General features: G+C 43.2%; 1 protein-coding gene across 3 annotated transcripts; it reads right to left on the reverse strand.

Annotated features, from left to right (window-relative positions):
* Positions 1–1,868: 1,868 nt before the first annotated feature.
* Positions 1,869–12,923, reverse strand: LOC146035914 (uncharacterized). Of its 3 annotated transcripts, none has more exons than XM_083159626.1 (8): positions 12,632–12,923; positions 9,944–10,467; positions 9,777–9,862; positions 7,327–7,383; positions 5,334–5,475; positions 4,680–4,787; positions 4,476–4,577; positions 1,869–3,767 (listed from the first exon to the last, which is right to left on the reverse strand). In XM_083159626.1, the coding sequence occupies exons 1-8, from the start codon at positions 12,817–12,819 to the stop codon at positions 2,995–2,997; spliced, it is 1,980 nt and encodes a 659-aa protein (XP_083015752.1). In that variant the 5' UTR covers positions 12,820–12,923; the 3' UTR covers positions 1,869–2,994. The 3 variants fall into 3 exon arrangements, with proteins under 3 accessions (XP_083015752.1, XP_083015751.1, XP_083015753.1); XM_083159625.1 differs by having other exon boundaries at positions 1,869–3,770; positions 12,632–12,922; XM_083159627.1 differs by lacking the exon at positions 12,632–12,923 and adding an exon at positions 12,062–12,184 and having other exon boundaries at positions 1,869–3,770.
* Positions 12,924–13,146: the final 223 nt, after the last annotated feature.

The raw sequence follows: 13,146 nt of genomic DNA on the forward strand, positions 1-13,146 counted from the left end.
ACATGATCAGCTCGCCAGGCATCCGGCTAATCTGCTGACCTATTTGATGGTTGTTAGGTGATGATGAGGTGATGATGTGGAGAGAGGTAAAGTACCAACCAATCAGCCCCTAACTGTATATTTTCAAACAGCATGTAACATGGTAGACATTGGAGCCAATTGGCTGGATATTTGGGGGTTATTCTGACTTGATCACAAGGCACATGTTTTAGCAAATGGATAAAACCAAGGCCTTTATTCAGATCTGATTGCAGTACAAATTTGTTCTCAATATGGGCAAAACCATGTGCACTGCAGGTGGGGCAGATGTAACATGTATAAAGAGAGTTAGATTTGGGTGAGTTATTTTGTTTCTGTGCAGGGTAAATACTGGCTGCATTATTTTTACACTGCAATTTAGATATCAGTTTCAACACACCCCACCCAAACTTAACTCTCTCTGTACAGGTTACATCTGCCCCACCTGCAGTGCTCATGGTTTTGCCCATTTTGGGAACAAATTTGTACTGCGATCAGATCTGAATAAGGGCCCATGTCTCAATGCAGGTGGGGCAGATGTAACGTGCATCGAGAGTTATATTTGGGTGGGGTGTGTTAAAAGTAAAATCTAAATTGCAGTGTAAGCATAACGCAGCCAGTATTTACCCTGCACAGAAACAAAATAACTCCCCCCAAATCTAACTCTTTGCACATGTTACATCTACCCGACCTGCAGTGCAGCTCATTTGCGAATAAATGTGCATTGCAGTCCAGTCTGAATAACCCCGTTTATCTCTTTAAAACGCTCTCTGGCTGGGTAACCAAACTGAACCTCCGGTACTTATGTATTATCTGGGCTCCCATGTTAAATGCACCCCATTTTTTCATACCCCTACTATCCAACTACACATGGAGTTGATTTCATATAGTGTGGCGAGCGCAGCGAGCCCCGCGAGGGGACGCGGTCTCATAAGAAAAACGGGAGCCCAGATATTACATAAGTACCGAACCTCCATTCACATGATGTATTAGAAATAAAAATGTTTTGAGGAACAGCATTCCTACAGTGCAGGAGTATCGCTGGTTCTAAAAAACCCAGTGTGGACAGAAACTGGAGCACCTGAAGGAAACCCACCCAAAAAAATGAGTGATGTAAAAGATACAAGAGGCTCCTTGCTGGAATTTTACCCTCTAGCGTGAGGATACAATAATGCTGAGCACTGTACCAACCACATATGCATTCACACCATGGACGTGATATACTGGAACTATTAAGCCATCCTAAAAATCAGCTTGTCCGACCCTGTTACAGTCACTGCCCAGCAAGTTATAAGAGATTAAGCCACATCGCAAAAAAGCTAGGAAGTAGTAAGCAATTATGACGCCACGGATGACAGCAAAACTAAACACTTTTAGCAATACATCATAGAAACAGTTTTTGACATTAACCAGTCAGAATAAAATATAAAAAAAACTTTGCAAATTCGTACACAATATACAAACTGTATTTCCTGACAAGGGGTAAGGAAAATTGACTTGTGATGTCATTCCTCATTGACACTCTTATTGGCCAACCACTGAGATAGCTATACTCGGATTGGTCTGCTCTTTTGTAGAATCTTTTCCTCTAATACAGCTTGCAGGAATATCTATATTTGTATTTGTTCCGTTGGATGGTATTGCTGGATATAAGCATATAGGGGAAATTTACTAAAGGAAATTTGTAAAAAATAGGTGTATTTGTATCCAGAAATACACTTATTTTTGACATTTACTATCCCGAAAATACGGCAATTCGTATTTGTATTGATGTGCTATCAATACGAATACGAATTGCTGTATTTTCGGGATAGTAAATGTCAAAAATAAGTGTATTTCTGGATACAAATACACCTATTTTTTACAAATTTCCTTTAGTAAATTTCCCCCATATTATCAAATACAAATTTCACACGTACATCTAGAACACAGGTTTTCATTTGAACATCAACGAATCCAGATGATAGGCCAACCCCTTATACTCAACATGCATTAGGCCGACAGGTACAAAAGTTCAACATAACTTTAGCAAAAAAAACAAAACGTATTCATCATTTACCATTCACATTGATTACGACTGTGAATAGTAAATCTGCCCAAAGTGTGGCAAGCGAAGTGAGCCAGTAAAGGTCCACGATTCCCCTTATTTTGCTTGCATAAACATCCAAATTGGCACTAAAAAACCCCCCTCAAAACTTTCAACCTCTTTTGTTTCAACCTTTCACTTCAGTCAACTGTTTGACCTAGCTGACTTTGTACGGGTTGACCTTTTACATGTTGACCTACTGATCTGACTTTTTGACCCAGTCGACCATACGGGATCAATCTATTGCCTATTTCTGGTGGACCTACTGATCCAAACCCCATGTGAACACACATCAACCCTGGTTTACTATAGGTCAGGGTTGCCGACTTTGAAATGCTCCTCTCCGGGAGAAGCCCGGAGAGGAGACTTTTATTACCCGTCCGGGGACGGGGCTTGATTGTGACATCATTAAGCCCGCCCCCATTTCGGAAATACCCAAAATCACTGATCTCCATGGAGGGGGCGGGGCTAAAATGACACAAGTGTGTTGTTTTAGCTCCAGCCCCTCCTGAGACCTGCGGATTGCGGCATTTAAATGCCGCGATCGGGGGGCTCAGTGGGGGCCTCCCTGATTCCGGGAGGGTTGCCCACCCTTCCGGGGGGCCGAGAGGGGGACCCGATTTTCGGGAGACTCCCGGTAATTCCGGGAGGGTCGGCAACCCAGCTATAGGTTTGAGAGGAAACGACCCTGGAGTTTTTACTAGGTCCCCCACCCTGCCCGAAAACAGGGTCAGATGGAAACCCAGGAATTGTCCGGCTTGCTAGACTTTGTAAATTCCTGGGTCATACGTGTGACGGTCAACAAAATGCTTCATTTTAAACCTGCAGAGTTACTGGATATTGTCTATGTCTGCTGCTTTCCAAAAGGATAATCAGCATGTCAACCACCCTCAAGGCACACTCATCTTCTCTATTCCATGAGTCCGTAGGTGAAAGTTCAGGTATGACCACTTGGTAAAGCATTTCTTACACTCGGGACACGTGAAGAGCTTGTCTGTAGTATGTGTCCTTTGGTGTGTCACCATGTGAGAGCTCTGGGTGAAGCGTTTGCCACACTTCGGACAAGCAAATGGCTTCTCTCCGGTGTGTGTTCTGTAATGTGTGGCCATATTGGATCTTCTGCTAAACAGTTTCCCGCAGTCCGGACAAGCGTATGGCTTTTCTCCTGTGTGTGTCTTAAGGTGCATTCCCAGGTGTGACCGCTTTGCAAAGCGTTTCTCACAGTGGTTGCAGGAATAAGGCTTATCTGCCGAGGACGACTGGCCATGTGTGATCTGGTGGACGAGAAGATTGTTCATGGTTTCAAACAGTTGACTGCGTTCCTCACAAACGCGAGCCAGATTGTCTACATACGCTGGTTCTTCCTCAAATGAATAATTATGTTGGCTGCTCTCCTCCTTAATTTGTGGCTGTTCCTTTGGTAGGCAATTGGCGTCACCAACCAACTTGTCATATGCAATCCACGACTGGTCTTCACCTTGATCGAATGCAGAAGCATACACAAAGTTCTCTATAACATGTCTGGGTGACTCAGCGGGAAAGTTTTCCCCACTCTCCTCTACTTGAGATACATGAAAGTTGGTATGGTTATCCTGCATTGTTTCGTCAGGTGAACAAGCCATGGTGTAGGACTCTCCTTGCAAATCACTGCTATTGAATTCATCTACTGAAATGAGATTTAGATTAAGATCTTAACCATAAGCACATATATAAAACACAGACATCAAAAGGACACCGGGGAGGGAGGGGGGTATTGACAACATTAGAACCAAACTGTACATTTTAAGTACTTCAGAATATAGGGCCTTTGCGTTGGATGGATGTTGCCTATCTGCATTATAAAGCATATATATGAAAATATTCAAATGCCAATTCCGGTCTGATCCAGCAGCACTTACTGGAGGTCGCTTACGATACATCGTATGCTAAATGACCTGCCCGCAGGTGGCTCCCTGGGGGGCAGTTGCTGAGGTATCGCAAGGTTGCATGCAATACCTCAGATAAGTGTATGCGGCCTTAAGTGGTGATGCATCTGGTTCAAAGGGACCTCGATGTAAAAAAACAAAAATCCAACTTGTTTTGTAGTCTAGCTGCTGTGCTGTTTGATACTATGGGCCTGATTCAGGTTCACTCGCAAAGCACATTTGGTTTGCTAATGGACAAAACATATAGTTTGTCACATTTAAGGATTTCAAAACTGGGAATGACTCAGGCCATGCTTGGTAAGGAATAACAGAATTGTAAGTGGCACAGGAGAAGTCTTGTACATGAGACTCTGGAGGATGCATGAAGCCAGCGTAGGCCTAAACAAAGTGGTGCAATGCATGTAAATAGCCTACCGAAGCACTGGGTGGGGGAGAAGAATGCTCACCTGCACAGGTGTCCTCATGGACTGCAGGAGCCTCAAAGGACGTCATTGCATACGGCTCTTCTACTGTTGGTTCACTGGATACAACATCTGCATTGAATTCATCTAAGTAAACAAATAAACACTATAATAATATATCCTTATACAGAACGTGAAAAATGTTCTGGTCAATAGTAAAGATTGACCCCAATTGTTTTCATAAGTTACCTGCACAGGTGTCAGCCGACAAGTCCACCTGTTCCACGTCCTCTATGCTCTGCGTATCTGCGTGTTCCTCAGTGACCAGGACAGAGGTTACATCATCGGCAGGCACCTCTGTCATTTGAAATGAACAATTAATTTTATTTTAGTAATTTTTAAATGAATTCAAATTTCACAAATAGTTTCTTAAAATTTAGTTCAGTAAGTTACCAGGGGGAACAGAGCAGGAGTCTTCTCAAAACAAATCATCGTATAAACCATTGCTCAGGACCAGGAGCATTTTGGATTTGGGAATATTTTTTTGTATTTTATACTCCCCTGATCCCCAGGCGGTCCCCTGGCGCACCTGCACAATTGGGACTGGGAATGAAGATGGATGACGGAGGGCCAGGTGAGTATAAATAAAAGGCACTGGGGGGTCACAAAAATAAAAATACAGGATTTTTCATTTTTAGGAAATACAGATGAGAGATACTCAACCTGTAATTGCTCTGTCTATTAATTATGTCTATGAAGTACATATGGGATCACACTGCAAAGTACTGCATTCTGATAATTGCTTACAGTAGATACCCATCTTTAATTACGGTGTTGCTCTCTGGCCTAAAAACTTTAACCTGGAACATAATGCATTAGCGCTGATTCCAAGGACACGGTCACCTGTTTCTGCTGGGCATGAAGGACTGCTTGGGCTTTCATCATTCTCCATCATCAATCTCTGGTAATGGTCCTTGTGATCTTCTATATAGTCCCACTCCTCCATGGAGAAGTAAATGGAGACATCACCACATTTTATAGGCACCTGAAATCATAGACTGGTCAGTTTGCACCCACAGATTTCCAATCACAACTAGAAATACCGGTGTCTGGACCTCGCTACTGATGTTTGGAATGGACAAAGTGTACTGGAACCTGCAGTAGTAGAGAATTCTCCAGCTTAGCCTAGAGAACATGGTAAGATGCAAGGTGGCCCCTGATTGGGTGACATATATATATATATATATATATATATATATATATATATATATATATATATATATATATATATATATATATATATATATATATATATATATATATATATATATATATATATCAAACCCTTCGAGAAAGATAACATAAAAACCAATCAGCTCCTGTCATTTTCCAAACACAGTTGATTGGCTGGTGCATAATCTCCTTCCACTTTTTTTCCACTTAATAACTGCACCAAACTTAATAAATCTGCCCCTTTTTGTTTGAAAAATGAATGGTTTGGTTGGTATTTTATCCCTCTCTCCAAGGTTTGATACATATATGGAAGTACCTGATTGAAGGTCTCTTTTGGCCACCCAATCAGGTGCTTCCATATATGTATCAAACCTTGGAGAGAGAGAGATTTTTTCAAACAGGGGCAGATGCAAACAAAAAACTGACCCAAAAACTGCGCTATACTACTAACAGCAGCTTCGCAGAGAGGAATCCTCTTTTAGACAGGACTCAGAAATGGAAATAGAAAATCTTTGAGGGCGCTAAAAACAAGTAAAATTAAATACACAATTATAAAGGCTTTCATAAAATTACCATATGATAACTTAATTATCCATGTAAGCGGACAATGATCTGCCAAGAATTCTTATAAATTGATGGTAGCATGTACATCAAAATGAGAATGGAACTCAACGCGTTTCATCATACATAACTTCATCAGGGGTAGAAATACAGAAACTTTCGTTTGGTAATCACAACAATTCAGAGGGATATCTCCTCATAAAGATGAGCCAACTCAATTTACTCTGCATTTCTTATTTTAAAAAAGTCCAATTATGGAGTGATTAAAATAGAAGTTGTATTTATAAGAACTTCTTTTACAAATAAAGGTAGACCAGGATCCTCAGCAGCATAAGCTTAAAAAATGGTTCACAATACAGTGGTCAGTAGTAAGCAATATTCACATCAAGGCTCCCAGCACAGTAAAGGCTTTGGGGCAGATGTATTTAAGCTTGGTGAAGAGATGAAGTGGAGATAAACTGGAAGGATATAACACACCAGCCAATCAACTGCGTTTGAACAATGACAGTTCGGAGCTGATTGGCTGGTGCGTTATCTCCTTCCAGTTCATCTCCACTTTATCTCTTCACCAGGCTTACTACATGGTAGAGACTAGTTCCCATGCAGTGTAGCTTACAGGAAGTGACGTTCAGTGAGGGCGGAAGTTGTTAGATGCCCTCACAACGTTTTTAAATTTATGTGTAATTCATGTAGGTGTCGTTTATTTTGTTTTATTTTTGCAGCATTGTACCCTCGCGGGCTCGCTACGCTCGCACGCTTCGGGCACGGTGGCTCGCTTCGCTCGCCACAGATTTATATTCCCCCTCCAGGTATACGTGGACCCAGGGCATGATGGGAAAATTACCTAAACTGCATGGGATCTAGACACTACCCTTACTACATCTGCCCCAAAGCCTGTAACATGGCAGTTAGACACTGATTGGTTGTGCCTTTACCTCCAAGCTTTGATACATTTCCCCCTTCGTTCTAGAAGTGAACTATCTGGATTGTATTTTACAGTTTAGAAGAACAAAGTAAATGCCTCTGTAGTTGCTATGGGAAACATTACACATGTAGGAGAGGGAAAGTATTGAATGTTATGCTGTATAGCCGCAGTGCTCACCTCTCCGGGTAGTGGCGAGGTGGGGCGGCTACAAGTTTTCTTAACCATCATGTATTCCTGTAAGATAAAGGGGGAAGAGAAAAAAACATATTTGAAGAACAATCATGATCAGGAGGCCATGGGGGGAATTCAATAGCTTTACTGAGGGCAAATTGACTACAGCCTGATGGCGGAACTAAGGACTGGACTCAGACTTGCTTGCTAGGCTGCGTATATTTGCATGTACGCCCCCTTCCTATGGGCGTGCCCACTGTTTTTGTGGGCACGCCCATGAAATGCTGGGGGGTCCTCTGCCCACCGATCCTGGAGCAAAGGCCCCAGCGAAAGTGTAACTCGCCAAGGCATTTGGGGGTTTGCACATGCGCATATTCACCCATGTGCAAACCCCAAAAATAAGACAGGGTCACGCATTCGACCAGCAACGAGCGTGTCTGAATCGAGCCCTATGTGCCTTGTTTTTGTTATCATGGTCATGAAACCACATAGGTCTGGGAACTTATCCCAGATCCTATGGGTAAAGAAACAATTCTGTGAGCGTCTTCGTTGCACTTTTTGCTGGGCCAGATTTGCCCAAAAGTCTTCACTGCCCCATATGTCTCCGAAAACTTTTGTGCAAAGTGGGGTATCTTGCAGCCTCAAAAAGTTGGGAATTTCTGGTGCCGCTACCAACTTTAAAATGCTGTGGCAATGGCACATCGCAACCTTCTTGCCGAACTGGATGTTTTCAAGGAGGAAAAAACACAGCCTACAATTAACTTGCCCCCCCCAAAAATCAACATTGTTGAAGCTACTCACAGAAAGGGTTCTGCCTAGTTTTACATGGACATTAAACACAACTGTATATTGAGGTATATATCATTTTAAACTTCTATTTCGAAATATGTTATGCTACTGCGCCATAAACCACAGTGAGTGGCGTGTAAATGGGTGGGACACGCACAGACTGTTCCTGAATGCTGTCATCCTTCGTAAATATGTCTACAGAATTTAAATTAAATGTTATATAGTTCATAGATTTATTATTACTAGCCTACTTGTGTGTTAATTTCCGGATGGGTGTTTGGATTAATAGCGACTGGCATCAATTTTGTTGTTTTGTACTTACTGGTACATTTAGGGCTGACAATACTAAAACAAGCAGCCATGTGCCGTCCCCATCCAGTGTCACCCCTAGCCACACGCCTCATGCGCCTAATGGGAGATTCACCGCTGGTGGTAGGTTTGAATATAAAGATGACATTTAGGGCATGTTTGAAGGTCAGGACTTGATTCTGGGTGAACGTCTTGATTCTGACCGATAGGGCCTATATTTTGGGTAAAAATCCAAATCGGAGGGGTTTGACATATGATCGGATCCAATGCGAGTTCTCGTGCACATCAGAACCTGTCCAGCACGTATGATCTATCGGAATTGGATCATCAGTCGCACATTGCGGATCATTTTTATCACCCGCTAATTATTGCATCCAACATCTCTTGAAGTCCTCCGGTATCTCCCTGGGAGTTATTTTAAATGCGATAAATCACATGCAAAAAAAATTCACATTAAGCGCCAAATCAGGAGGAGCCCTCACGGGGAGCTACCGGGGGAGCTCAGGGGAAAACAGGCCAACTTGGCCCTCAGACAAGTCGGACCTGTGTATTGGGGGCCTTAAGTGTAAAGATAAGCACATATGGCCATCTGCATTTATAATTTAGAGCTTTCTGAATAGTGCATTATCACAGGGGTTCCCAATCTTTTTCTAATCACGGCACCCTAGAGCATGGGTCCTCAAACTGCGGCCCTCCAGATGTTGTGAAACTACAAATACCAGCATGCCTTGCCACAGTTTTGCTGTAAGGGAGTGTTAAACTGTGGCAAGGCATGCTGGGATTTGTAGTTTCACAACATCTGGAGGGCCGCAGTTTGAGGACCCATGCCCTAGAGTATCAGAATTTTTCCAAGGCACCCCTAGGCCCCAAAAAATATATATCAAATTAAGTAGATTGTGTTTATATGTGCTTACTTAGGGTCAGTTATGTGGTAAAGGGCAGGATTTGGTTCTGATTGTACACATTTTATGATTGGCAGCCACCAGCACTGGTTTTGTCCAAAAAAAATTGATCATAAATAATTTGAATTGGTCCTGGACGACCAACCCGAGGCACCCCTGCAAGTGTCCTGGGGCACCCCAGGGAGCCTAGGCACACAGTTTGGGAACCACTGCATTATCATATAAAGCATGGTTGCCCAGCTTCAGTCCACAGGGACCCATAACAGTGCATGTTTTCCAGATCTCCTAGTTGTTACACGTTTGCATTCATTTCCAGATGTCATCTTTTAAAAGATCCACAGGTGGCGCCAACTACTGTACTTCAATTGTGACACTGAGGAGATATGTACAACATGCATTTTTAGGGGTCACCGAGGGCTTGGATTAAGAAACACAGCCATGGATGGTAGTACTCACCTCTCCGGTAAGCAGGGAGATGATTTCCATGGCGAGAGTGAAAAGTCTTTTATTCATTAGCTTCTCGTTCTTGCTCTCAGAAATATCTGTGTAAAGCAGAGATAGGTTAGGGTGAACATTGTGTGGTTTCTCGGGGGGTTTGCCATTTACACAATAATAAGCCTTACCATTGAGTGGATCTGTACCAACTGATTTATCCACCATCAATTTAGCTGTGAATGTGGAATTGTTTTGTGTTTCTATGTTCTCTGAGTCTTCTGTGCACATATCCCTCATTCCGTGTCCTATCAGTGGAGAGGCTGTCTGCACTCGAGGCTGGGGTGGGACAGAATTCATGCGGGTAACAACTTCAACATCCTTGCTCGGCGAAACCACAAAGATGTCGTCCTCCAAGTAGGTTTTTGGTATTTTTCGGATTGTGGGAACAGCATTCGGTTTCAAAACCATTTCTGTGCCGTTAAAGATGTAACTTTTTGGGGAGAAATGTTTGGAACAGATCTGATAAAGACCAGATTCCCGTGAATGTAGAACATTCTCTGCAAATACATCAATATCACTGAAAACGTTTCCAGTCTTCTGAAGCCACAGTTTAATCATGGGGACGGAGTTCGGAAATCCATGAAATGTAACCCGGTCAGTCCCAGTGACACTGTGACAGTTCTTCACGATGCACTTTGTCATGGTGTAATATCTGCAGAACAAAAGCTCGTTATCACAACGTAATAAATTGTGTACGGACCGGATTATAGACAGTGGTCCATCCATACTCAATCCACAAGGGCACCTAGCCGCTCAGGATTTCCTTATAAAATGTGTTAGTTATGAATAAAGCTTTGTGCTAGCGAGTTCTGGAAAACATGAGCGATTAGGGGTCCTTGAGGACAGTTTGGGAACCAGAGTTCAAAAAATTACAATTCACACCATGGGGGGTATTCAATCCCAGCCAATATGTTCAACAGGCAGAAATATCATCCAATTACATTCAAACTATTCAAGGTCGAAGATTCCGACAGTCGGAAAGCACGTGGATTGAGGAAAATCCAGCAGCTGTTTTCAACAAGGTAAATTTGACTTTTTAAAAAGTTGAATCTGCATAGGCAAGTCCCAGTCGAAGACGGCCGGGATTAAAAAAACTGATGGACGATATTTCTGCCTGTCAGTTAACAATAATTAGCAAATCGCCCAGTGTTTACAAACCTTTACTGAACCCGGCAACCACAGCTCAGCATAAATGTTCTGACTGTTGGTCATTACAGTCAGTGAGGTACAGAACAGCTTTCAGGACTTAACAGGAAGACAAGACACTAATACCCCTTTCACACTGCATTGTCAGGTCACATCTGAGATTTTGGACACAGGTCCATCCCTGGTTCGACTTGGCTGAGACCTCTTTTAGACTGGCGTCTCGACCCAGCTTATTGCCCGATTGGTAATGTCACCACCGACACATCCTGAACTAGCACTTGGAGAGGAGATATCTCCATGTGCTGGATCGAGCTATGCTGTGAATGAGTGCCGGGTCACATTGATCTGGCCTACCTGTTCACACTGCACTGTGAGCTGGTTGACACAATGTTAAGCATTGAAATTGGTAGAAATGCCGGTTCTCTCGACCCTGGTTTATTGCAACTGGGTGCTTTCACACTGCATTCTCCCAGGTTGCTGCGATTTCACAGGCAATAACCCAGCATATTGAAGGCAGTGTGAAAGAGGTATAAATAACTGCTTTTGTTTCAGCAACAGTAACAAAATGACAAGGTAGTCTTTGATGGGACTTGTAGCTGCACAACATCTGGAGGGCCATAGTCTCGCCATGCCTGCCTTGCAGAATCCATTGGCTCAGATCGATCAGTCGCAAGATGCTGTTGTACCAGGCATAATGCATCTCTATGGGACATGTAATGTACCCTATTTGCTGGAAATTTGCACTGAACTTATAACATGAGTGTTTTAATGACCTAGTACACAATTGCCTAGAACGCAGTCATGTATCCCTGTGGTGAACAAAGCACAAATAGGAAAAGAACCCAAGTACATTTTATAGAGCAGCAATACAGTATATGTATTTTATTTGGAATATGATCAGATTATTATTCCCTTCTCACTCATACTTCTGTAACAGCTACATTCCAATGTATCACTACAACTTGCAGCTATGCTAACACTACTCAGCGACCACACACACACATTACTGACCACACAGCCTACTCTGCTGCCTGCACGATTACACTATATGCTGTAGCTTACACAATGTATGCCACACAACAACACAAATTCATTCCTACCGTGCTGCCTTGATGTAATCAGGACCCTGCCTGCTGGCGCTGGGAGGCGGAGCGATATGGTAATATCTCCGCACTGATTGGCCGGCCTATCATAGAAGACAAAGTCTATGAAATAAAGACCTCTGGGTAGTGTAGTTTACGTTTGCTGCTAGATAGGCACAAAGCGAATGAGAGAGGACTACATCTCCCAGAATCCTCCGAGGAGCTGCCGTTTGGAGGACACATCATGTGATATTCTACCTATCATGTGTGGCTGCTGCTGCTGGCTGTCTTACACTTCCTGACAGGATGCTGCTCTCAAATAATTTAAAAAAATGATAGTCTTTGATGTATAAGATAGACAAATGCATGGTGACCAGGCCACGAGAAAGTAGCTGACTCAATACTTTGTATGCATTTAAGTGTGTGTCCATTGCCTTCATCATCCAACTATAGGTGTTTACATCTTTTCATATATGATTATTATTATTAATAATAATAACATCCTTTATTTATATGGCACCACAAGTGATCCACAGCACCCTATTACAGAGTAAATTAACGAGCAAGCAAAGCAGAGAACTGACTTACAGCTGAGAACAATTGAGGACAAGTACCATGTCGCCCCCCAGCAGAAAACAAGGCGTCGCATTACGATAATTTCCATGAAGCCATGCCTCCTTTCCATTTTGGGAACGGCTGGGCCGCGCAGGTGTCCCGCTTATCGGAGACTGTCTCTCCAGCGTGTTGCAAAATTCGGGGGGGTTGACAACACTCATACCGCTTTCAGACCGCAAATGCAGGGTTGCACTGGGGCTGTCAAACTCTTCAGTCCCGATGTGACCCTATATTTTGGTCAGTTAAGACCTCCTCAGCGAACTGGCCATATTGCGGTTCGCTGACGTAATGTGAGGGTGGGGAAGAGCGTTGGAGCGTCATTGAGGACGGGGGAGGAGGCAGCACTTATAGCTTGCGCTGCTCCAAGTACTGCCTCCTTTATTGCTGTGAACAGGAAATGGGTCCTATTGCCTTGTTGCTACCGGTTTGCGGGACCCGGTAACCCCTTTCGCATTGCACCAATAATTGGGTCGAACTGGGAAGAAACC

Source organism: Crinia signifera, chromosome 9 (genome assembly GCF_055691185.1).
Source record: "Crinia signifera chromosome 9, ASM5569118v1, whole genome shotgun sequence".
Taxonomy (NCBI): Eukaryota; Metazoa; Chordata; class Amphibia; order Anura; family Myobatrachidae; genus Crinia; species Crinia signifera.